Below are 27,809 nucleotides of genomic sequence, written 5' to 3'. Positions count from 1 at the left end.
TACATCTGAAACTAATAGAATACTGTAGATCTACTATACCTCAATTTAAAAAAAAAGAAAGAAATGATGTATCTGAACTACTGAGGTTTAGAATTCTGTAGGAGAGTTTAGCTTCGATACAAGAAGAATAGAAAATTGTTCAAGGAGGGTAATGATACTACAATACTTAACTATCAATAATATTTTCATAGGTGTAACTAAAACCAACTACTGATTTAAGTAAAAAGCTGTCTCCTTAGTATTTGGAAAGAAAAGAAGGAAAGGAAAAGGAAGGGGGAGAAAGATGAAATAATACCTAAAATTAAGGAAATACCATTATCACGTAAGATTTAAACATATGGAAGGAAATCTCAAAAGAAATACCTAGAAGAGGTAAAAGTGGCTCCTCTGTGACATGAGTCAGACAGGAAAGGGAAGGCAGGGAACTGGTATCTTTCCTTGTATTTCACTTTTGAAACTATTTACCTCTATTTTGAAAATTTTTTTCAACTAAATAAAGAGAATTTCAACAAAGAAAAATTCTCTAATGATCTAAAATCCTTTTTAAATCACAGACGAGATCTAATGGTGTTAGCTGTAAAAGGAAAACAAATTCGTAAATTAATATTAATGATGTTTTGAAGGATACATTGCAAAAGACAAAACAAGCAGGCACCAGACTAAGCTGATATTCATTTCCTGTGTGGGCTTCATAAAATTGTAGTAGACTTCAGTTACTAGATACACAACTGTAGCAGCCACTGTGAAATCCACCAGCCACTGATATTCTGGAAAGTAATGCAATGCTGAAAAATAAAGGTGTAAGAAAGAAAGCTTTACTTAACCTTTCATAAATAGCTTAGGAGGATTTATCTATAATTAACTTCAAACATGTTAGATTTTATTCTGTTTGATGATTTGCAATGTAAGGTTTGCAAATACGAGAATCTAAAAATGCAGGAAATAGATCAAGAATGTTGGCATCCAAAACTAAATTTTAATACCTCATAAATTAAATAATTAAAATAAACCTGAAATGATTACCAAAAATTATTTAAATTGTTGTTAAAAATAAATGATTGAAAAATGAGTTGGTATTTTTTAACTACTCAGCTTCTACAGAAATTATAAATCACGATTTTTTTAAAAGAATCTGAGCTATAATATTTTAGCTTTAGAATACAACTTGATGTAGAACACTACAGGTTTATTTATATTCATTTCTGTGAAGCAAGAGAGTTGAACATTATGTCACATTTATTAACCATACTAACGGAGGATTAGTAATTTTGTGAGTTACTGCAGATTAAAATAATAAATTAAATAAATGTACGTTTTATTCTCTCTTCTACTCCTACAAGAAAAGCTGATGAAATGCCTGTCAATTTTCCATATAGCCATACTACTTCAACAAACTATTCATTGACATTAGAATTAGCATTGTCTGAAAGTAAGTATAATTCCATCCCCTTTTCTTCTCAGATATGCTGGTTTACTTCTGCCAGGGAGCAGTCTAAAATATCAACATCATTTTGTAGAAGGCCTCCTAAAAATGCGGAAATATATCACATACTAAAATAGCATTTCCTACATTCTCACTGGCACATAATAAAATGATCTACATTGCTTTGGAAAAATTTTAGTTGTAAAATGTAACACCTGAGGATATTTTGAAATCAGAATTTACAAAAAAATTGTTTTAAAAATAAAATACCACTCAAAATAAGACTTATTTAAAATATCAAAACAAACTAACCAAACTTACATTTCTATGAGGTGACAGCAAAAATTCCAAATCCTTTTATAATTGGGTAAATTATTTGTTTGCTTCAACTTAATTTAACAACACTTAATTTGCCTTCAAGTTATTTTAACTGCTTTAGCTTTTTTGCTGTATTACACCTAATAGCTTCTGAACATCACTCTGAAAGATTTACCCTACAGTGGTTGCAAATTCCTACTCTGTAGACCTCCCTCCTCCCCTCTAAAGTCACTCAGTGGAGCTTTTTAAATAACTTTCTGGAAGGATAGCAGAGAAATGGATGGAACAGACAGACAAATATCTGTTTAACTAAAAGTTTTCAGTTTTTATTAACAAAAGTTAAAGTAAATGTTCTAATTCTCCATGCCTGCCCGCACTCACACAGGCTTCCCTCAGGGAACTCATTCACAGCAAACAGCCAAGTGACATTCAAATGTTCTTACATTCTTTAAGAGGTTCTTGTAATAGAGAGCTAATACAAATTGAGAGACTATAAGATAGTTATTCAGATATCAATAATATATACATTCAACAAAAGAACAAATTATATATTCTTGGCTATACATTTAACTCAAGTATTATATTCTTCTTTCTGTATTCAATAATGTAATTATATACATGCTTCTCATAGAATATTGGAATACAAAAAAAACTGAGAGTTCATCAATCCCAGTGGTTTGCACTAACCTTCTGAGAGTCCCTAAAGTTCAGGCAGAAAACCTTCTACTTTTACCTAAACACAGACACAGAGCATGCAATCATGGATGATTACATAAATATAAATAAAAATCTCGCTGTTATTCTGATTAACTACAATGATCTTAATGTTATGTGATCAGTTGTTTAACTAGTACCATTTGCAGTTAGTTCTCAAAATTGTAAAAGTAAAACAAAATACTGAATAAGCTGAAACCACATTACCCCTAACTTCAATTTTTTAAGTTTATTTAAATAGCCTAATTCTCACTAAATGGCTCTACCACATTCAGTGTGTAACCCTGGTCAAGTTATTTAACTCCTCTAACTAATGAGCTAAAAAAAAAAAGTCAATAACAGTTACATACCTCATAGAACTGTGAGGGCAAGTTTATACAAATAAAGTACTTATAACAATGTCTGATAAGTACTCAATTTAAACTATTATTAAGGTTAATTAGCTGATAACTATTCAATAAACATTAATTAGTAAAAATAACAAAAAATTGTCTTAGAAATCAGGAAACGTGTATAAGTATTCTTGTACAAGTAAGCACACATATAGGATTAATAAAACAAATGGGACAACTAATCAGAAAGTTCAAGTGCTTTTACATGTTTTAAATTTTGCATGAAAAATAGTTAAAAAGAAAAAAGAGGATGACATAACCAGTCTCAACAGTCTGAATGACACCAGACAACTGATTTATATTGTTCCTCACTGACATTTTCTAGGACACCCTTTCCATATATATACATACAATCTTTGTAAATGTAGAATCGACTTTCAAATGTATTGAAGCCACCTTGTATCACAAAATAATTCTTTATGAGATGCTTAAATGAATCTATTAAGGTTTTTCTGAGGTGGTATCATTTAACCCAAGAAGGACCAAATTACATAATGATACATTACACAACATTACCAAAATTACTTTTTTAAATGTGTTATTTTAATTCCTCACTTATCATGTAAACCATTAGTTCTCAAACCTGGTCAAAAAAAATCAGAACCACGTGGAACATTTTAAAAAATACAAATTCCCAGAAGCCAGTCTAGATTTACTGAATCTCCAAGGGTAGGTATGGGGGTATCTTTATTTTTAAAGAACTGCTTAGGTGATTCTGACATTCAGCCAGGTTTGAAAACTAGTGTTCTAAACAATATCACCTTAGATGCCTTTCTCTTCTAGGATCTGGATAGTTTCATATAAATTTCATTTTAAATTTAAAGTCATCATAGTTATTATACAATTATAAACACTGATATACAGGAAAAAAATTGAATGACTTATTCAGAGATATCCAATGGGTAAAAATAAATCTTGAATAAAGTTTTCTATTCCTAATTCCTAATCTAATTCATCATACTAAAACCACTTTCCTTTCCACTAAATGCAGCATAAAGTTGAACTGTTGTAAATACTGGTAGTTTAATACAAACATACAAATGCATTTCTGCAAGCAACACTATAAAACAAATAAACTGGTATAGATGACAATTTAGAATAGAATTTGAGATACTGAAAACTGACTGTAATCTCAACATAAACCAAAACTGTGTAACAAACTTGTGTAAGACAGCCTCTTCTAAAAAATGGGAAAAATAAGGCTTACTACCAGTTAGGTGGATAGAAAGACAAATTCAATTCAGATGAAGTCATTCTGAGCTTCTAAAGCTCTGAGAAAGATTTCAGTCTATATAATGGACTTAATGATTAGGAAAACAAACAAAAAAATCTAACAACAATAGATAAAGTACTTTCACTAGCATAATATAAAACTGAGATTTACAGAACACTTTACCCAGATTTCCCTTACCTAAAGTATCCACTTCTGTAACTGACTTTGTTTCTAGATGGAGATCAATATCCTTTGGAATGGTTAGTGGCTTACTTTCAATGTGACCATTATATTTCCTATAAAAATCAGACAAGTGACACAGAAAACAAGTTACCCTCACTGTTATTCAAGTGTTTGTATCAAACTAACTACAAATGAGGTTATAAATTTCACAGTGAAAAAGAACTTCTAATATTTCATCAAAAAGGACGTAAGGCACTCAAAAGTAGTTTTTAAAAGGGGAACTACAAAATATGGATGTAAATTATTATGAGAATATACAGATTACCAATGAAAGAGTTACCTAAACTAGTGACAGAAACAAAACCTTGACTGCTAGCTTAGCACTGCACCCCATTTTTTCTGCTCTCTCTTCTGTAGATTTAAAGACAGCCCTAACATCTCTTTCCTTAGGCACAAGAGTAAAAGGAAATGAAGACAAAATGCATTTCACTTTGAAATTATACACGTATACACACACATACATATAAACAGACCCGTAGGTATAAACAAGTCAGAGCTGAAAAAATATATTAAGATTTATGTGCATGAGAAATCCTGAAATATGAAAGGCTAGCTCAGAGTTGCTTTTACTAAGAATCATGGATGGAGGAAAACAACAGAATTCTTCAGGTGCGTATGTATTATTTCCAAATTTAATTTTTAAACACAATCAAACATAAATCAAAAGCAATAAGCTTTCAGTAACAATAATTATAATAACAAGAAACAATTTCGCATTTGTTCTTGATTAAGTATAAACTGGGAAAACCTCAGTAAAAATTTTAATTCACGTCAATAAATCAAATAATAATTATTGCTACTAAAACAGAATAGTGTTGTTAGTGCATCTTTCTGTAAACGTAAAGCATTTTCAACATATAAAAATTATTGTAAAAATAACAAAATTATTGACAAGGCATATAATAAGAATTTAAATGTTTGTAGAATAAATACTGTACTACATAACTAAGTTTTACAAATGTTGACTATGGTAGCTGTGAAAAGGCAAATGTGGAATAGTTAAAAAGAAACACAGAAACTAAAAACTGACCTGGATTAAAATCCTGACTCCTAATAGTTAAGTGAACTTGAACAACTCATTTAATTTCTTTGATCAACAGCTTCCTCATTAGTAAAACATAAATTAAATTACAGTGACTATTTAGGGTTACTGTGTGGATTAAATAAGACTGTGTAAAAGTGTTTTGAAAATTATAATATTAGGCAGAAATACTTTATTAAAGAACATAACCACTGGAATACAGAGAAGGAGGATTTGCACTTAATATTCCAATGAGCTTCAAGGTATATTTGTAATGATAAGTGAAAAAGAAAATGGTAGCAAGATCAGAAAAGACAGCCTTTTCAAACTTCCAATTTCATGTCAAATAATCATTAATCTTCAAAGAATTTTTTTTAGCATCCATAAATCCATTAGCCCACATTAATAGAATTTTTATGATATACATGAGGAATTTGGTGACAATATGTTGTCACTGACATTTTATAATATATTAGAATCACAGAATCAGAGCCTAAGAAGTCCTCCCCAGCTAAGGAAACTAAGGCCCATTTAGAGAGGCTAACGAACATGCACTTTCCTTGAAAATTCAATATAAATAGGGATACAAAATTTTAAAGCTGGAAGAATCTTTCACAGCTACTATGTTTGGTCCTTCTACTTCACAGATTAGGCTGCTGTGGTCTATTCAGTGAGGTTTATTAGCAGGCAGTTTTCTTCAGAAACTTTAAGTATAATACTCAAGAGCCTAATGGGACCTAAGAAGTTAATACTGTCTACCCCTTTTATTTAAAAAATGAGAAAACAGAGGTAAAAAGCAAATGAATTTGCCCAGTATCTGAGTGGTAGCAAAATCTGGAAAAGAACCCAGACCAATTGGTATCTTTAAATGAGTTGTAAAGACATGGGTTACAGGTCTCCCCTATTCAATCCCCCACTAACAATTCTTAAGTAAAATAGTCACTTTTTTGCTTATATATTAGATTAATACACATTGGGTGCTCTTAAAGGGTGATTCAATATTATTTTAGATCATGGATTTTGATCTCAGATTTACCAACTGTTTATAGCATAATCTGTAAATGTTCCTTTAACCAAAGTATCAAAATATATTTACATAAATTCTATTAAATATTTGACACCTTACAAGCTTGACAGTATAACTTACCTATCTTTCCTGCTTTTCCCTTTTTGCTGCTTTCCTGCAAGAATTCTTAATTCTTCTTCTGTAGGATGTTGATACCATCGCAAACTAAGAAAAAAGTAATTCTTTTAAATAAAGAATTAAGATCACCAGAATTATTCACTTATTCTACAAATATTTGAGTTTCCTAATTGTGAAGACACTGCAGGGAAATATCAGGTGAAAAACTCTAATCTGAAGCAGATACTACTGCTTAAGTCTTAAAAGGTTTAGATTCAAATCCAGCAACCACTTACCAGCACTTACTAGATGCCAGACCCTGCAATGTTGTTTGTAGGTATTTTTCTTACAACTGACAGTGTATTAATATATATTAAGATCATACTGGCTTACTTTAACAAACCCTGCAGGCAAGCTGACAGAAGCACATTAGAATTCTCCACCCATTACACGGAAGGAATTGTTACTTGTATTAAAAAGAGAGTCCTTTGAATGCCCTCAAAACTACAAAGTAGTCTTTGCTTTCCTTTTCTTTCTTTCCTCCCTTTAATTTAGTTGGAGAATTCGCGAACTTTATGTGTATAAGGATTCAAGTGAATTGCTGTATTTACAAAACCCTTTACTCTTGGCTATAGCTAATCCTCTTCAGTTAGGGCTCCAAAAACAACTGACTGTATTTATTACCCCCACCAGCCAGTCAAAACAGCCAAACAGGTCATTGTTATTCCTTCCCAAGCCCCCACCTGGTCATTCTCAATTTCCTGTCTCACGTGAACTTTCTGCCGGCCACCTAAATTTGATATTTGGGTTTTACCTTCAATATGCCCTTTCCACATACTATCATTAATTTGGTTCTTTAACTCTTAAAATTCTAAACTTGCCTACTTCCCTGAAAGGACCTTAGTTCAGCGTATCTTCCTCTCTACCTCTGACTATGGCAAACCTCCCCTTCCTTTCCCCTGGACTAAAGGCATTCTGATCCCACCTTTATTTATTTTTTCATAATGCAAATCCTATCAAGGTATATATGCCTGCGTAAATCCTTTCCAAGACTCCTCAGAGTAAAGCAGTGAGTAAGGCAGTTAGGCAAGGACTCTGACCAAGGTCCTGCTGTTACTAAAAAGAAACAAGACCCCTAGTATTGATAGATCTTTCAAGTTTTCAACCACAAAAATCTAGATTTTTAAAGTGAAATACCCCAATTTTTAAAAAATGCTACTGCTGATTTGCTGTTTTAAAAATACTGCTGAACTGGCAATTTGAGTAATAACTGGATATTTAATGATGTAAAGAAATTATTGTTAAAAAATTTTTGCTGTTAATAATGGGATTACAGTAATTTTTAAAAAGCTCATATATTTTAGAGATATACACTGAAATATCTACAAATGAAATAATAATAATATTTGCTACAAAATAATGTTGGGGGGAAGCAGAGATGAAGGGGAGCATAGATGAAACAAACTGGCTACCAGTTATTGTGATGAATACACAGGAGCTTATTATATTTGTTATATATTCATGATATTATTCTGTCTATATTCGTTGTATACTTTTAAACGTTTGCATTAAAGCTAAAATACACATTACAAGGCCAAATATAGAGTTTGTGACCTCCTATTTTCACAGCCTTTTACAATCTGACTACTGTCTGCTTCACCAGACTCACCTTCAAGAATTCTCCTTTTGTACATGACATTCTACCTAGACTAAATGACCTTTATTCCACAAATTCTTTCATCCCTTGGCATTTCTGCATATATTCTTCTCTCTGCTTGTGAACACCTATGCTACTACTGGCAAACTCCTAATTTACCTTTGATGGTTTATAAGGCAGTCTCTCTGTGGTATAATAAAGAATATACCTGGTCATTGTCCCCATTTCTTGGCACAGAGTTTAAAAAGCCCTTGAAATTTTCTGACTGATAAAGGAGTCTTTGTTATGCTAATGTGGGGACTCAGGGGGGACCTCTAGATAGCTTCTGGAAGGGAGGCAGGTCACCAGAAATACCAACCACATGATTAGAGTTGGAACTCTCAGCCAGCTGACCTCCAAGAAGAGGAAGGGGGTTGAAGATTAAGTTCAATCACGTGGCCATTGATTAAAAATCATGCCTATGTAATGAAACTCCATAAAATCTCTGGACACAGAAGCTCAGAGGAGCTTCCTAGCTGTTAAACACACGAAAGTGCCTGAAGGGTGACATGCCCTGATTGCACAGGGACAGGACATGGAAACTGCTCCTTCCCAAACGCCATCCGATGTGTAATCTTTATAATAAAACTGTAATCACTGCACTTTCCTGAGTTCTAGTTGTTATACAGAATTATTGAATCTGAGGGGGTCATGGGAATGCCCTAATTGGTAGCCAGTAGCTGGTTGTCAGAGTATGGCCCAGGGATCCAAAGAACTTGCAGCTGGCATCTGAAGCAGCTGGCATTCTTATGGAGGACTTTGCCTTTAACCTGTGGGATCTGTGCTAACTCCAGGTAGTTAGTGTCAAAATTGATTTGCAATTGGTATCAGACCGGTTAGGTTAAAATGGAATATTCCCCTAGCTGACAGATTCTTGGAGTGAAGATTTTATGACTTACTTGTTTTTGTATACTTCAAAACTAGTACAGTGACTGGCATATAGTAAGTGCTCAAAAAGGATCAATGAATGAATTCAGTTCTCCTCTTAGTTTAAGGGTTTTAAAATAAAATATATATATCCCAACCCAAAATTCCCTAAACTATACTTAACACGGGTAAGGAGGCACTTCCTGAAATTTCGATTGAAGTCCAGAATTTTAACTTACAGTCGATTCTTGTTATTCGCGGTAGTTATGTTCTATAAAGTCGCCGCGAACACTGAACCATTGTTCCTAGGGGAAATACAGGGTTAGGTTCCCACGAGCCTCTGGTCACAACATCTTCATCAATCAATCAATACACACCCTTGTTTTATGTGTGTTTCTGTTTAAAGTACCTTATTTAATATATACTGTTGAATCACTAATACTAAATTCATGGCCAACAGTAATAAAACTCATGTGTGAGCAAAGCTTTTCTAATAACTGTAATCATAAGTATAGTATTTTCCTGATTTCTGTGAATATTTCTAGTGAATTTTCTCTATAAGGCACATCACAGCCTTCTTGTGCTTAGGAACACTAGATATCAAGCACTTCAGCACTACATGTGGGGGCCATTTTAAACAGCAAAGTCACAAACAAAAAGCAAAAAGATGAAAAACATGGCACTAAATAGACCACAAAAAGGATACGTGTTTACAACATGAGAGGTACAACAAGAAGGCCTCAGCTAGGAACCTGGGCCTCAGCTGGGAACAGGCCACTCAAATTTTTTACCACTCTGCATATGTCTATAAATGACCTTGAAAGCACCACAAGTATGGGTTTTGGGGTTACAAATAAATTTTAGCAAGTAGGCAAATCACAAGTAGAGAATCTACAAATAATGAGGATTGACTGTATAACATTTAGGAGAACACATAAGCAATAACTCATTTATAAAGACTAAAATTAGTTGTTTATTTCTTTGAGAAATAATTATCAGTGAAAGACTCTTAGTACTATAGGAAAACTTAAGTTATATTTAGAGTCCTGTAATAATAAAATATTATAAGACCCTTACATTTTCTAGGACCCACTTTCTTTTAAAATATTCTCAAACTTGTTTAATCTTATTTTGTGAATCCATTTTCCTAAAATGAATTGCATTTATTATGTTCAGGTCATCTTCATTAGTAACAATTACTGTTCAAAGCTAGAATCTAAAAGTACTGAGTGATCTCAGGGACACTTTCAGTCTGTTACTCATCTATCTATCCATCTACCCATTCATCCATCCACCCATTGATCTATCAGACATTTATGGAGCCCACTACGGTCAAGTACTCTGCCAGGCAACGGAAATATAATCACCCATAACAAAGCCAAAGTCCCTGATTTCTTGATGTTTATATTTCAGTTGGGGCAGAATTTAACCAATATTTAAAAAGACAAACATCATATATACTGGATACTACACAAAAGAATCATATACTTAGTGAGAATGAGAGACAAGCCTTAAGGTATTAGGTTACAAAACCTCTCTGAGATGACATTTGCCCAGCAAACTAAAGAATAAGAATGGAGTGCGAGAGCATTCCAGGCAGAGAAGAGTATGTCCAAAAGCACAAAAGCATGAAACTCAGAACAATGCAGTAACCAAAAGGGCAAGGAGGCAGTAGCACCATGTACAAGGAGAAACACATGAGGAAGGCTGAAGAGATAACAGGGAACAGGTCATGCAAAGCCTCTTGGGTCCATACGGAGTGTAGATTTTATGCTAAAATAATGGTTTCAAAGCAAGAGAAATAACTTGATTTACATTTTAAGATTTCTTTTACTGCTCTGTGAATTAGAACAAGGCAAGAATAGCACGGAAATATATTTCAGAATCAATAAGGTAAGGAATGGAAAGAAAGGATGGAATGAAGGATAATATTTACACTTCTGATTTGAGGAAGATGGTGGCACATTTTCTGACATGGAGTAGAGCAGGAAGAAATCAAGAATTTAAACATGCTGAGTTTTTAAGTACCTATGAGACATGAAGTGAAAATATCAAGAGGGCTACTGTATATTAGAATCAAGAGCTCACAGATAACCTGGGGCTATTACATAATTGTGGTATTTAAATCCACAGGCATGAATAAGGTCACCTAAGGGGAAAATAAAACATGGTAGAAGGCTAAATAGTTACTAAGGAAGTGGGAAAATCCAGTTCATGACAAGTATGTAACAAATTCAGCGTTGATGGAAAACAGGGAAATAGGCCCCAAACTAAGGAATAGATATGGGAGGGGCTTTGTTTTTTAAGAAGGAAGGGAGGCAGAGTTGTGACTCTTATTTGTTGTTGCTATTATTTTTAATGGGAGACCTTAAAAAAAAAAGTGTGCTAACAGGAATAATCCAACAGAAAGGAAGCAATTAATGGCAAAGAAGAGAGGAAAGAAATTAATGCCAAAGAAAAAAAGTCAGGGTGAAGGTTAGAGGGAATGAGATATAGATCACAAATGCTGGAGTTAGGTCTTGATAGCAGGATACCTCCTCCATAGGCCAAAATTAAAATATATAAACATTAAAAAAAAAAACAAAGAGAGGCTGCACGTGTAACAAGGGTTGTGGGTTTGATGGCATGAAGATGAGAGCAACAGGCTCCAGTTTCAAGAGCTTAGAGTGAGGCTGAGGCAGGCATGTATAAATGAAGAGAGGATTTGGGTTGAAAAAGCTGTCTGAGAAGTGGAACACACAAAGACTGCCAGGTAGCATGTAGTAGCCATCTAAGGACATGAATTCAAAGTAAAACCTAAAGGTACAGCTGCACAATTTTCTTCAACAGTCAATGCTTCATACACAGTTTGATTTCATATCATATGATTCCCATCTACTATACTTTAAGTTCTGGTCTCAATTTTTGGTCTTTTCCTTTGCAAAATGAATTGCAATCTGCTTGCCCCTGATGCACTAGGCCTTTCAAATATGGGCTTAGAAGACAGATATAAAAGTTTATCAGCCTTAGATTCGATGTTAAATAACGGTTACAAAACCACAATTAGAGAAAAATGCTTTATGTTAAGCAAAAGAAGCATGATGTAAAATTACACATGAAATAATCACATCCATGAGGGGAAAATATGAATAGAAAAAATTAGACGGAAATACAACAAAATTTACACAGAGATTGTCTTTAGCTGAGAGGAATATAGTTTGCTGCCTCTTATTTTTCCTTTTTATCAATTTACCATCTTTTTCTACATCATAGGCATGTATTGTGTTAGTAATAGAAAAAAATTTAAAAACAGTAAGTATTAATAGAATCTCACTACAAAACTGAACCTCTTACATTTAAGTTAAATTGTGTTTTATGACATTTGCTTTGGCTATTTTCACTTATATTCAGACTGTCAGCAGTGTCTCAGATAACAAAGCCAACTTGGTGTTATACTCCACTAAATCACTGAAATAATTTTTCAATAATTTTCTTGCATAAACCTTTTACACAAAGTAATATCAGGCTACAACCTTTCTTACTAAGGCAGTTCAAGAGCACTGAAAAAACATATACCAGAAAATACAGAATGTACTGACCTAGATTCTTTAAAAAAAATTTAAGCAGCGATGCCATTTCAAGCAAACTACTTAAAAATTTTTAGAAGTAAAAATTTCAGAAATTTAAAATGAAAATCTGAACATGAACAAATATGGAAAAGCTTAGTATTGAGAGAAAGCTAAAAAAACTTTAACACATAAATAATCATACAAAACTCTTTCACAACATAGGCCACAACATAGTTTTAGTCTCCATTCTAAATCTCTAAATAATAATTTAGAAGTGAAAAAAAAAAAAACACTAAGGGAAAACAAACACCACCTAAAACCTAGAAAACCTTTCAGTACAAGTAACTAAAGTATCATTTATTATACATATACATTCTCTTGTTATTTATTGGAAACTTTACTAGAATATCATGACATTCTGGAGCTGGAAGTTAAGACAGCTAAGGGAGGAAAGCAAGGACTCAGGCATTCCATAAGGGTAGTAGCTTAAGGTTTAAACCTTTCCCTTAGGTCATAGGTCCCACCTACTGTGCATTTGAATAGTAGGTTTCTCTCACCAAAGGAAATTTGTAAATTCTTGGATCAGGCAACAGGCAAAAAGAGTTAAGAGCAATTGAATAGGGTGTTTTCACACCTTCTTTACCCAATATAGGATGAGACAAAATCAGAATAAATCCAACCGTAATATATTTTGAGTCAGGGACATATGAAGGGAAGTAGCTGACCAAAGTGAGAGCCTAGGGGAATAAAGGGGTAGAGAAAAATGCATAAGGTTTGAGCTGAACAATCAGGAAAATGGAAAGCAGGTTCAGCAAGGAAGCTATAAGGGAGAAAAAGCAAAATCCTACTCCTCATGCAAAACCCACTATTCAAATGTACAAAGAATGTAACCTATCACTTACCTCTCCATGAAAAGAGGGGCCAAGCAAACTTCAAAACAAAAACGAACTTTAATTACATTAGAAAGTAGAGAATACTTTGGCTACAAATCAGTGGTATGCTGGACATGATAAAGAGCTAACGTCTTTAGGCAACCTGAGCAATGGTTAGAACGAATGTTCCTTGCGTTAGGGAAAGCAATTCACAGTAAAGGTAAAGAGAAACCAACTTTCCACAATTTTTCTTTCCTTTGGGGAGGAAGGAGAGAGTAGAGCAACCTAAGAGCACTAGACTCTTTGCACCTGAGTTTTTCAAGGTCGGTAATACTTGCTCACAGGTTATGGCAAGAAAAATTTTGCTACTTAAATTCTTGTTAAAGCAGGAATGGCTCAACAGTCTGATAGTTATATAAAAAGGCATGTAAAACAAGGAGAACTAATAACATTTTCTAGAAGAAAAACATTTGTCTATTAAAAAAACTGGAAGAATGCAATACAAAATAATTATAATTTAGTAATGTGGAATAAATTTAATCTCAAATGGTGAGGAGAGGTATAATTGTAACAGATGATATTTCTTAAACTCTTCTTCACACTTAGCATGATTTTGGTAATCAGAAAAATGCTGATGTGCCTTTTAACTTAGAATAAAAGGTGACTGTAATCCTAGAGAAGCCAGAAGAATAAGTAAAGAGTAAGTAAGTAAAGAGAAACCATATACTGCTTATAACCTGAGGATATCTTCTAGAAGGCTAAGCACAGCTAGGGAAAAAAGGTAGAAAAGAAAACCTTCAATAAATTACTCTATAAACTGCCAGCAGAAGTCACAGTGGTTGTAGAAAAGTTCAACTCCACCAAATTCAAACCTTGGTTCAAGTATGTCTGTTCCAGGACAAGGGTCTGGAATTTGATGAGCAGCCATAAATCAAATAATTACTAGACTATGAATCAGACTTCCAGGGTAAAAGGCCTGGATCTGTTTCATTTTTCAGTATGTAAACAGGAGTAAAATTTTCTCATCTGTAAAAATGGCGACATGGGCTTCCCTGGTGGCGCAGTGGTTGAGAGTCCGCCTGCCGATGCAGGGGACATGGGTTTGTTCCCCGGTCCAGGAAGATCCCACATGCCGTGGAGCGGCTGGGCCCGTGAGCCATGGCCGCTGAGCCTGCGCGTCTGGAGCCTGTGCTCTGCAACGGGAGAGGCCATAACAGTGGGAGGCCCGCGTACCGCAAAAAAAAAAAAAAAAAAAAAAGTGGAGACAATATCACCTACAGCAAAGAAGGACTAGGCACTTACCAATCCTGCTTTTACTTCCTAGGTACAATGAAAAGTGTATTTCCCAACCTGTTGTGCACTTTGGCCTTAACCAGTCATAGGGCTCCAGACTATGTAATGTGGGCAAAAATGATATATCTACTTCTAAGCTTGGCCCCTAGAATCTCCTGAAAAATCCATAGCCCACTCTCTCTCTACTTGCCAACCGGCATAGCATCTAATAGAAGGACTCCAAGCAGCAGAAGGAACAAAGGAGCCACAAGACAGAAGAAGCCTAGAATCCCTAAGTAACCACCTGAAGGATAGCTGAATCCTTGAATCATCATTTTGTGAAGGATCTACACAGAGAGCTGCCTGACTGACCCCTCTCAGGTACCCCCATTTGACCCTGATTCCTGTCTGAGGAACTGAGTGAGAAACTTTTATTAAGTTCAGACACCAAGATTTCTGAGGTCATAACATATCCCAATACATCTCCTTCTTCCAAGTTCAGAGTGTAGAGATCCAAATGAGATAACAGAAATAAAAATTTTATCAGTACAAAGTTCTATAACACTGTAAAGGTAATATTAATGGAATTAAACCAGGCTAAAGACTATGCATTATTTTTTTGAAAACTAGATATCTACAATACTAATTACAATATATAAATGTTATTTAACAAGAGCTAGAAAACTACTCAATTTTTAACATAAAAAATCAGCAGGTTAATTTATAAGCAAAAACTGCTAATTCCTTCAAGGTACTGACTTCTTCAGGAAATTGGCAGGCTTACTCATTAAGTCAACATAAGTCAAACAGGTGCCACTTCACACCTTCCATTCTAAAAGAGACAGAGGTTGATGAGAGATATGGACAGAAACTAATTTACATGATAAAAAGAGAAGCCATAACTTTTAAGGAAAATATGAATACTTACAATTTGAAGATATACTAGTGGAATAAATATTAAGTCGACAGATACCGAAACTAAAAAGAAGTTTCTTCTGTCATACCCATGATTAACCTATCGTGGTATCTACACATCTATTCACTTGAATAGTTCTATTAAATAGCTATTCAATATAGTCACTCCCAAACCATCCTACACTATTCATAATTTTAAAAGTCCTCATAAGCCTCTCCCTTTAAATTTCTTCAAGTATTTTAGAGCCGATAATCTCAGAAGGCCCTCAGATCTTTCTCCTTCAACTCAGCCACATCATATGGTTTAAAATGCAAACTGTCGTTTCTGATCAATAATATTTTTACATAAGCAATTTAGCAGAGATTTTAGATTTTCTTAGTATTAAAACAGTATCATTTCATATCACAAAAGGTTGGCAAAACAATAATTATCCCAAAATGATAAAATCAATATTCTTATTCAACAGAGTTAGGCAACAACATGGAGCAATATAGCTTCATGACCTAAAAATTTCAGAATTAATATTAAAGAAAAATAGATGATCTTAAGAACACAGAGCAAAACAAACAAAAACAGAAAGGAAATGAAACTAACTGCAGCAGAAGAGTAACTATTACTAGAAAATCCTGATTGGCATCCTTGGAACCTGATTTGGAATTAGAGACAGCATTAATTACCACTAAAGTTAATCTATTTATAAAAGCAAATCAAGATCACGAAAAACATCAACTTCACGTTTATTTTTGAAGGTTGAGCACCTCTTCAAATTAGCAATATATATACTTATGACACATACTTGTCAAATGAGTAAAGATTTTAAATATATTGTTCCAGTATTAACAAAGAGAATCAGTTTTCAAGTTCTGAAGTTTTAGTTTTATAGAAACAAATGCAATGCAGATTATGTGAGAAAGTAGAAGTTGCCTATAGACTAAAAAGGCACATGACTGCAAAGATCTTTAAAGCCGAAAGAGACCTGGAAGTCTCCCTGGAGACTCATCATAAACAAAATCTACAAGTGTGCAATTCTTAGTAGAAAACAAGCTACCTTAATATGTATTTTACTTAGTTTATTAATTCAGATTCCTTTTATTTAGAATTAATGGTATTTTCCAGCAGATGTTCACCCTCTTTCATGATCTACGAAAAAGGGTTTTTGCTAAGCAAAAAAAGGAAGCAAGATTGCACAGGGCATAAACGTACACAGTTAAAAACTAGTCACAGATGATTTACTTTTTTCACTTATAAATAGCTTTGATGAAGCTTTTATTTAACTTTACTAAAACTTTAGTCATTATTTACTTTGCTAATAAAATACACATTTTTAAACTGCTGTTCTCTCACGCATTCCACACACGTGTGTGCCTATCAGTATTCAAAAAAACTTTTTAAGCAGTCTAAATAATATTTTCCTATTTAAACACTGATATGGAAAAAGTATAAAGCATTAGAGAAAAAGAATATACTTGAAACTAGAAAATAAATTTAAGCTTTATGGATAGAATTGCTTATTATTGGTCTTGCAATATATGAAATCATTACGAGGATAATAGCTATCCATTGCTTTCTAACTTCAAACGGTCTAATAAACAAAAGAAAACTGATATACAAATCAATAATAGAATTCGGTTATTTATTAGAGACAAATAATTGGAGTAAAACTATAGTCATGGTACCAAATCTATAATTTACCTTTCAGAATTATACAAGATTGTGGCATGTATTTCTGTATGCAGAGTTTTACGGCTTTTGCCTCACTACACCTCCTATATTTAACTTCTTTACTTTTGATTTTATTCTTTTATTGTACAAATTTCAGCAAGGTAACTTACCTCCTCTGCAGAAGGAGGGGACAGTAGTAAGCTTAAAGTGCAGTAAACAAAATTAAAATCCTACAAAACAACTTCATCGCCTCCTTACTAAATTAAAGTTTAAAATTATTTTCAGTAAAAAAAGGGCCCCTAATTCTCATAACTCTCAAGTAAGTCACCAATAATAGGATATGTGCTTTGAATCACTTTTTTCCAACAATGGTAAAAATATTTAAGCACTTCGATTTATAGTCTCTTCCTCTTGTTGACCAACTTTTGTTAAAGGTAACTAGAAAAGTCATGTGATAGTTCCAGTGGCCATGGACAGAAAGGGATAGAGAAGGAAGGGACTAAATTCTTGACCATGACCCAATTACCTTTGTACTAAACAGATAAACTACTAATATCTCAAGTAAGAGAAATAAGGAAGCTAGATTTTCCTCATTATTTTCTTTTTTCATGTTTTTAGAAAATTGGAATTAGCACTTAACTTCTAGGAAGTTAATCAGCCTGGTAAACTAAACAAAGATTTGAAAGTGCCAGTCAGAATCAGCCTATCCTTGCCTTACCTGCCATTACAGAGTAGCCATCGAGCAAGAGAATAGTGAGGTATAATCTTCTGCATGACACTGGCCATCACCATGGTAACAACCAGCTGTATACCTATCACACCCTGTGTAAAGAAACAAACAAACAAGTTTAACAATGAACGAATTTAGATTTGAGGACACTGCTGAAAAGCTTTCTATACATTTTGAAAATTATACTTTAAGAAAGATGGATTTACTACCAAAATACATATTATTCTGCCATTTAGGTATTCAAGACCACATATGTTTAAATTTAAAATACATGATCCCCTCTCATAATCCTCTACAAGTTAAAGTAGCATACACATTCAAAATCTATTCCCAAGAAACGTTCTCCATTACTTAAGTGTACCAAAATGAAGTGAAAAATGGTGATTTTGTTTTTTTCATCGTTCTCCAAAGTTACTCTATTCAACACACTTAAAACACTACCTTGGCTAGGTCTAAAAGCAGTATGCATTTTTTTAAATTCTAGGGTGGTAGTGAATGACTAAAGAGCATTAACTATAGTAAGTGTGATGGAAGAACTGGCCTGAAAGTCACTAGAAAAAAAATTTTAATTAATACTGTCATCACCAACTTCCAGTGGGTGGGCCTTCAACAAGGTCCAAAAATGCCCGTAGTTTGCTCTCATCAATCCCTCTCTTGTTCTCCGTAATACCTAATTCAAACCTTCTCCCATCTCCTCACACCTCCAACTTTCCTCAAACTTTTTTAAAAAATTCTTTTTATTGAAGTATAGTTGATTTACAATCACAGCAAAGTGATTCAGTTATACATACATACATATATACACACACGTATATTCTTTTTCATATTCTTTTCCATTATAGGTTATTTCAAGATATTGAATATAGTTCCCTGTGCTATACAATAGGACCTTGTTATTTACCTATTTTATATATAGTAACTTGTATCTGCTAATCCCTAACTCCTAATTTATCCGCCCCCCCAAACTTCTAACTCTCTACTCAGTAGAGAACATCTTCCAGTTCACAGAGAGAAAAACAACAGCATCAAATGAGAACTCTCACTTGCCATGGACAAGCTCACAATCACTTGCATCTGCACCCTTCTTCTTCCACACCCTCTAGAAATAACAGAGCATCTTCAGTATAAAGCAAATCCCTCTATCTATGCTTCAGAGCAAATCCTCTCATTGATTTTCAGGAAACTTAATCAATGAATAGCTTCCCTCCAGTATCTTCCTTAATCTCTTCTCTATTTAAATCCTTCCTATCAGCATTTTAACACCTTTCACCTTTCTAAAAAATACCAATAATTTTCTCTTATTCTACAGCCCTTCCCTTCTTCAAATACGTAGCCACTTTGCAAAAGACTTGTTTTCACTGTTTCTATGTTCTCATATGCCCACACAGTTCCCATCTGACTTCTGCTTCAGCCCATTCCATTAAAACACCTACAATCACAATCACTTCACCTTGCCAAATTATCCTTCCTTATCTTAAATCTCAGCAGAATCCCAACAAGGTCTACCAAATCCCTTGCTTTACTCCCACCTAGATGACCATTTCTTTATACTCCTCTTTGTTGGCTCTTCCTCTATCTAAGCAGTCCAAAAATAAAGTTGAATTCCTTCCTCAATGCCAAACAAGTGCATTTAAAAAAATGTTAAAATGTTTTTTAAAAAGTAGTATAGTTTATCTGGTTTAAGAGCATGGACTCTGGACCCAAACTGCCTGGGACAGAATCTGCCATCTACTGGCTGCATGCCTTCTGGACAGGTTATTCAAACATTCTGTACCTCTATTTCCTCTTCTATAAAATGAAGCTAATAATTCAACCTACCTACTAATCAAGCTGTGGTTACTAATTGTGCCTGTTACAGAGTAAGCAGTCAATATGAATTAGTACTATTGTCATTATTATCACTACTATTGTGGGATAATTTTTTTTAATTTCAAGAATACAAGAGACTTTGCAAAAAATAACCAATGTTACTTCTATAAAAAATAAATTTAAAAAACAAAATAAATGGAATCATACCATAAAAAATGACATGTCTCCTAAGTGATAAAAGAACACAAAAAAATTTTGCAAACATCAGGTTTCATCAACTGTTCAATAGGTTGTACACCACTGTAACAAATGCACTATCATGATGTGGGATGTTGATACTGGGGGAGGTTGCACACATGCCAGGACAGGGGATACGGAACCCTCTATAGCTTCTGATCAGTTCTGCTACAAACCTAAAACTGCTCCAACAATATGAGATTTTAAGAAAAATCAAATCAAATTTATTCACAGAGAAACAATATAAACAATGTCAAAAGACTAACTGGGAAAAGGTATATGTAAATCATATCACAAAGGGATAATCCACTTGTTAGATATTATATAGAGTTCTTATAAATCAATTAGTAAAAGAACAAATGCCTAATTTAAAAAGAGAACAAAAATGTACTTACTGTTCTTTAAAAAAGTAAAATGGCTCTTAAACAGGACTGTTTTTAAAATGCCTTTGAAACCTGCCTCAACTCTGGTTTCACTGTGCATATTTTAATGCCTTAAATTCTATCAATTGGGTTAAGATTCAGACCATTTTTACATTCACCTAACATCAAAGGTTACATTTTTACCTTTTTTCTTTCACATTTCCTATCACTTGAATTTACTATCCTATTTTCTATGTAGATTGTGATAGAAGTTCTGCAATCTCCATACAATGAATGCCGCTACAAAGAACTCTTTCAGGCAGAACAAGGCCAAGAAATACATTAGTAAGTAGGTCAGAAGGTTAGTCTATTTGAGATTATAGACTTAAAAGCAAAAGATAATTTTTTAGCCAGGGAAAGTTTTGTGGACAAAACTAGAACCTCAATCTAGCCTTGAAAGAAATGTGATAGTATCACAGTATCTTCAAGGTCATCTAGTACAATCTCTCATAAACATATATAACAATTTATTAAAGTGTAAACTCCTTAATAGCAGAAATCATATCTTAGTCACACCTAATAAATGCTACAGGTATTAAATGGCATTTCAGAAAGACTGATCTGGAAGATATATATATATGATGGACTGTGATGAACTGGGAAACAGAGGCATCTTGCCAAACTCTCTCCTCTTACTCCAAATCACTAAGCATAAACTGCTGATAAACCCACTACTGAAGAATGTAAACCATGTGAAGGCAAAAACAATCAAAAATCAGCAAATTGGACTGACTAGAATTAAGAATAGCAACTAGGCTTCTGCAATGATCCAGACCAGAAATGATGACACTTTAAATTACTGTGGTTATCTCTGGTACTCAGAAGAAAAATGCATTTTAAGGATATTGTTGAAGAATTCAGAGACTGATGGTACATTGAGGCAAAGGAGGAACTAAAGAGATCAACCCCAAGAAAGGCAAACTCATTCTCAATGTTGTAGTTAATGTTTGACTAAAAAACATTCAATGGAAAAGTGTAACTTCACTCCATTCATTTACCTTACTATGCCATTTCCATCTTTTTAAATGAAAATACTTTCTCAAAACCTCATCTACATACTGGGTTAAATATATTGTATAATAGAAGTTTTCTTCCAACTTTCTAATAGAAGTCAATAAATCTTTCTGAGAATGAATCAGCTGTTAGGTGACTATATATGTGGTACTGAAAGAAAATATGTTGCTTTTTTCCCAATACAAGAATCTACCTAATTTTTTGGAGAAGCAATTTTTAAATTATATGGAATATATGTCCCCAAAGTTATTCCTTTTCATACATATTTAGAAAAGAGTCCTCGGAATATATTTTCAAAATGGCAACCATTTTATAGAATTATATGTTATCAATTTAATATATTATTAATACTAAACTTAGATCAATTTTTGAGACATTACTATACAATTGACAATTACAGTGTTCATGCCAGGGATTAACATATTAAAATATAAAGTACTCAATTCATTAACTAAGAGACACAATCATTTGAAATTTAAAAACAAGTCATTTAAATAACCTGCCTTCACTGACCAATTTAAATGTCTATGTATGTCTAAGTTTATACAAAACAGAATTTTTGAAATGTTTAAAAACCAAATTTCCTGAATATTTTTCATTATTTTTAATTAAAAGATAATGCTTAGGGGCTTCCCTGGTGGCGCAGTGGTTGAGTGTCCGCCTGCCGATGCAGGGGACACAGGTTCGTGCCCCGGTCCGGGAAGATCCCACATGCCGCGGAGCGGCTGGGCCCGTGAGCCATGGCTGCTGAGCCTGTGCGTCCGGAGCCTGTGCTCCGCAACGGGAGAGGCCACAACAGTGAGAGGCCCTCGTACCGCAACAACAACAACAACAAAAAGATAATGCTTAAGTAAATTTAAGCATAAACAAACATAAATTTCATAAGAAAAAACTATTAAACTGGGTAGATATGCGCTGAAACGATAAAGTCCATCATGGCTGAACTCTCAAACACACAACCATATGGGTCATTGACCCAAGTGGCCTTAATGGTTTTATTAGGGCCTCAAAACAATAACTTGACCAAAGAGATGGTTTCTGTCTGGATTCATTGCCCCTAGGCCCCAATTCTCTTGATAACCGGAACTGGGGAAAGTCAATTATGAAATAGCTCATAAGCACCCAAGAAGGGTGAAACACTGGGGCAACTTAGGTTTCAACCTTTCCACATCTATTAACCTGAGGCCATGAAGAGCAAGAAAAAGTTATTTGCCTTTAGTTTACAGAAGAATGATCATTTCAATTTTTGTTAGTAATCGTTTCTGGGTAGGTTAAAAAAATTCTTACCAAGGAAAATTAAACAATTCTCCAAGAAATAAAATATATCAAACAGCAGTATTTTACCTTGCTTGACAATAAAACTCCCCAAACTTAAAAACAAACATCTTGCAATTTATTTTTTAAGATTTTTTTTTGATGTGGACCATTTTTAAAGTCTTTATTGAATTTGTTACAATATTGCTTCTGTTTTATGTTTTGGTTTTTTGGCCGCAAGACATGTGGGATCTTAGCTCTCCGACCAGGGATCAAACACAGAAGTCCCAGCAATTTTAAAATTCAAACTTGGAACAATATTATGTCAACCTCGGCGGAGTTGACATTTTGTTTTGTTTCATTAAACTAGCTCTGCTGTTGACAACAGACTGAAACAAAGTATACATTGTTTAGCATCAGAAGGCAAATCAGCATACATACTTGGGACTCACACCACCCAAAGGGTTTTAATTATCACCCCCCTTGAATAAGTAAGAAGGGAAAAAAAAGAAAGAGGCTGTTACCCAATGATGTTGCTATTTTCGGTTTCTTAACTTTTTACATATTTTAGTGATAGCTAGACATGTTGAAACAGACTTCTTAGAGATGCTCAAATGATTTATACTGTAAAGAAGGGGCGAACTTTGTTATTTCAATCTAGATTCACATAAAACTTAGAATTCACACACTGAGCAGTTAAGCAAACCATCTCTGTACAATTTACAAATGAAGAAGTCAGGGTCCAAATAGCGAAGACCACAGAACTACTCAGTCACAGACTTATCCAGAACCCAGACCCCTGATTTCCAACCGAATGCACTAAGTCATTTCAGTGCATTCAATGAACATTTATCAAGTAACACACTTCAGGCACTGAACCACCTGCACACAATAGGGAGAAACAGCACAGTTCCTGACATCAATGAGCAACCAGTCCACTAACAGAGTAAATGGACCCTTACAATACAAAGTTATGAGACAACAGGTAGAGGATTCTATGAGAACACAGCAAGAGAGAAGAGAGAGAGAGAGTACTGAGGGCAAAAAGCTGTGAAAGGGGATTGTGGAAAGTAAAGCATGAGTCAAGACTCGGTGGAATCAGCTTGATGAACCATCAGTGATATCTGCTTCCCATAGGATGACAGTAGTCCAAAACCAGATACTAAAGCGCAAAACTTATAGGTTTAGAATTTAGCCTGGAAACAATAAGGAAACCCATGAAAAGTAATATAACCAGATCAGTATTTAAGAAAAGTTGCTCTGGATACCATGTAAAGACTGGATGAGGGATAACCCAGCAGCACTAAGACAACTGCCCAGGTATGAAAGGAGGAACTGCACTAAAGGTAGTAGCAGTACTGCAGGAAGGAGAGGTGCAGCCTCTCTTACGTTGGTGATAAGAACTATATAGAATCACTATATATTATAGTGACAAATGAGTTAGGGTCTTGGCCAAACAATGTTAAAAATCTATAAATTCAAATTATGTCACTACAGAAATTATTTATTTATATCTATAAATGAGAAAAGCAAACAAAAATTTAATTAACAAATATAGGCTGTCTGCCTAACATACATCCAATATCTTACTGGCTATTATTAGAAACTTGGCAAAGGACTTCTGTGTTTCACTGACTATTATAACCCAAATACTCAGAGCAATGACATTTAGAATAATTCAACGTACATAGTAGGGTTGAAAGAATGAATGACACTACTACAAAACAATCTGTCTTAACAGAACTTAAAATCCAAGATTATCATATTAGGTAACAACAAATATTATTAAGACAATGTTGGAGCACAAAACTGCATAGTACTATGAACAACAGTTACAAAAATTCAAAAAATTGAATACAAAAGTTTCACAGAGTGGATGAGTAAACTGAAATCAAGGAAGGGACTTCCAGGCTAAATGACAAATGTGAACAGAGTAACCATGGGACAGCAAAAAGCTTAACTCAACCAAAGCAGACTTTAATATATGACAAAGAATTGTGAGAAATCAGATGAAGACAGAATTTCAGATTGTTAAGAGTCTTAAAAACCAAGAGGAGGCATCGAGCTGAGGTGTCTATAAAGATCACCTTGGAAGGCTTTTTAAACAGTCAGGGGTAGGAGAGTAAAATAATACAAGTAACATATAAGGAAAATTAGACACAGCAATATATTGAGCAATTAAAGAGAAAACCTAAGACTAAGGTAGAAACAGTTGAAACTAGGAAGGAAAGAACAAAACTAAAACTTGGTCAGTAGAAAACCAATCAGACTTTTGAGTGTGACTGACCACGAAGGAAAACAACTATAGAATAAAACAGGAATGTCTCAAAGGTTATTTCAGGATGTTTTAGTTTCAGTGACTGGCAGAATCCTAAAGCCACTGACAGAAAAGTTGTAGGCTGAAGGGAACTCAAGGAAGTGGACTAACAACCCTACCACAGGTCTCCCACCTTGGCTGTATCCTCAGCCATTCAGAACACACACAGAACATGTTTCTCTGGTGCAACCAATTCTACATCAGACAGACTGGCAATAATCAGATTTGTAAGAGTTCTAACAACTAATATACAGTGAAACATAAGCTATCAAGTGAATCAGATGCTCAAGTTCACTAAGTGCTCCACTCCATTACTGTCTTAATGATACACTGGAAGTCAAATTATAAACAGGCTGCTTGGTACGTAGTGATTCAGAGCAAAAGGCATCATTGAGGGATATTTCATTCACGTAGCAATGAAGTCTGAAGAAATACACAAAACAGCCCTCTAGAGTATAAAATACTCCAACGCTAAATAGTTCTGGATAAGTATGTCCAATTCTGGCTATTTAAACTGCTTTTCTAGACTTTCAAACGACAAAACTACTTTCCAATCCTATTTCTTCAGGCGAAAACCTATCTAAAATTTTCTCTATCTTTTGACATGCAAATACCATTAATTTGGCTACAATCTAGTCTACCTTAGGTCTTGCAAACAATCCACATCTAAGATCAAGGTGAGAGGACAACTTATTTCTTCCATCACGTGTTGATTTTATCAAACTCTTAAAATGTTAACCACCCCTCATGCCACCTACAAATAACATGTGATAAGTGGTATGGTAGAGGTCAGTGCCCAGTGTCATGGGAGCATTCCAAGAAAGGGAGTGATTAAATCTACATTAGAGAACTGGGAAAGACTTGTTCACAGAGGTGACATCTAAACCAATGTCACAAGGTTAAAGTAGTATCCCAATGTCAGACAGGAAAAGAATACAAGTTTAGACAGATACACCTATTTGTACCAAGAATGTAAATGGCATGAGCTGAAATAATGAGCAGTTCCACACAGCTAGATTTTGGTATGGGTTGCCCAAAATGGACTCTTCTGCAGGTACTCAGAAATAAGTCAAGGATCCTAAGCCTGGAAGTAACTAAACCAAATATATTTTGGAAGGATAACTCTGCCACTACAGTGGAAAAATCAAGTGGAGGGAGGGTAAAAGTAATTGGAAGCAAAGAGCTAGATTAGATACCTGCTGAAATAGTCCAACCAACACCATAAAAGCCTAAACTAAAACAGCTTCAAAAACAAGAGCAAAATTAAGAACATTTTTTTAGAGGAAAAAAAAGGAATTAGGCATGAGGTTAATAATTATCTCTGCAAGAAAAGTATCAATAGGTAAAGATTAAACTTAAGTGATTATGTAAAGATAAAATGAGAATAATGGCCATAATTATTCCTTGGAAAAATTAAGCAGTAAGAGGAAAATATGACAGTTACTAGAAAGGTTCACATATAAAAATATACATTTGTAAGGGGGAAAATATACATACTTAAGGCAAAAGGGAAGGAACCAATATAAGGGGGCTGCTAAATATTCTAAAAAGGAGTTAACTGTGGGTATTGCTTATGAATCAGAAATAGATGAGACTGAAGGCCTAAGTTGAAAGTAAAACTTTATGAGACCTTGTTCTACTGAACAGAAGCACAAAAGGTATAGAGACGTATTAAAGTGAAAAACTGAGGTCTTCAAAGGTTACATAACTTGGCTGGGGTGGGATAAGGAAAAACTAGGTCAAGACTTTTGATGTCCTGCTTTCCACTGGACATAGTCATTTTGGAAAACTCATTACATACCATTTCAAAGTCCTCAGATCATTCCCTAAAAACCATGATGGGGTGGGGAGTTGATCTGTAAACCAAAAGAGGGGAGGGGCAGCAAGTCGTGAGAATTTTGACATAAAAGTTAACGGAAGAATTGAATGAATAATTGCCAAGCAACTACAAGTCTGCATGACTCAGTAACTCAGGTACAACATCAGAGAAATGAAAGATGTGGAGTTAAAGGTTAAAGCTGCAGGATAATTAAGTAGCTGGTCAAGAGAGCCAAAGAAATGACCAAAGTGGACAAAGTTTGAGAGATCTTGAAAAATAACCGCATCCAGGTCAAGATCTTGGCAATGTGACTGAGAGGATGTCCAGAAACTTAAGAAAGGTCTGATGAACTTATACATGTAGATGACTGACAAATCCAAGCTGCATTTTTAAAAACAATTACTTCCAGTAAGTTCTTTAATAGAATTGAGGGCTATCTAAATTTCACCCAGAAGAGAAATTCTTCCACATAATGCCAAAGCAGATAAAAGCATACAACAATCATGAATAGGCAGGGAGAATTCCTCCCCGCAGACCATCCCTAGAATCCCAGGGTTTATTATACAGGCTATCAATGGCCTTTATCTGGTTTTATATCATAGCTCCAGCCCTTACAGACACAGTAAACAGACCTGAAAATAAGGAGGCCTTTGCTAAACAAATGAAATGAAAATAAAAGGTTTTGGTAGGAAAGCAGTTAACGAATATGAATAAAGTCACCTATTGATATTTAACAGACATATTGATTGAATCATATGAAATCAGATATTTGTTTTGACCTACAAAACAGCAATTTCATATGGTTCAAATTGTTACTACGAACAGAATTATATACACATAATATATAGAAGGTAAATTGACAGAAAGGGAATTGGAAAACACAATCACCAACAACTATGATTTGAACTCAAACGACATGGGTTTTCA

At 34.3% G+C, this 27,809-nt stretch overlaps 1 protein-coding gene across 11 annotated transcripts in view; it reads right to left on the bottom strand.

Annotated features, from left to right (window-relative positions):
* Window positions 1-27,809, bottom strand: part of TMEM161B (transmembrane protein 161B) — a 69,251-nt gene that overhangs the window by 30,403 nt on the left and 11,039 nt on the right. For 3 of the 11 annotated variants that reach the window (XM_027100666.1, XM_027100673.1, XM_027100667.1), the window contains exons 2-5: window positions 17,999-18,102; window positions 6,472-6,555; window positions 4,259-4,356; window positions 629-785 (exon numbers count right to left, since the gene is read on the bottom strand). In XM_027100666.1, coding sequence (XP_026956467.1) covers window positions 629-785; window positions 4,259-4,356; window positions 6,472-6,555; window positions 17,999-18,102 — 443 coding nt within the window. Of the gene's footprint in view, window positions 1-628; window positions 786-2,428; window positions 2,475-4,258; window positions 4,357-6,471; window positions 6,556-9,249; window positions 9,316-17,998; window positions 18,104-27,809 lie in introns of those variants that run through there. The other 8 variants (XM_027100677.1, XM_027100671.1, XM_027100669.1 and 5 more) reach the window with 7 other exon arrangements.

Source organism: Aethalodelphis obliquidens, unplaced genomic scaffold (assembly GCF_003676395.1).
Source record: "Aethalodelphis obliquidens isolate GAN/ISIS:26980383/991018 unplaced genomic scaffold, ASM367639v1 scaffold4, whole genome shotgun sequence".
In the NCBI taxonomy this organism is placed as follows: domain Eukaryota; kingdom Metazoa; phylum Chordata; class Mammalia; order Artiodactyla; family Delphinidae; genus Aethalodelphis; species Aethalodelphis obliquidens.
This window is presented reverse-complemented; position numbering and strand designations above follow the sequence as displayed.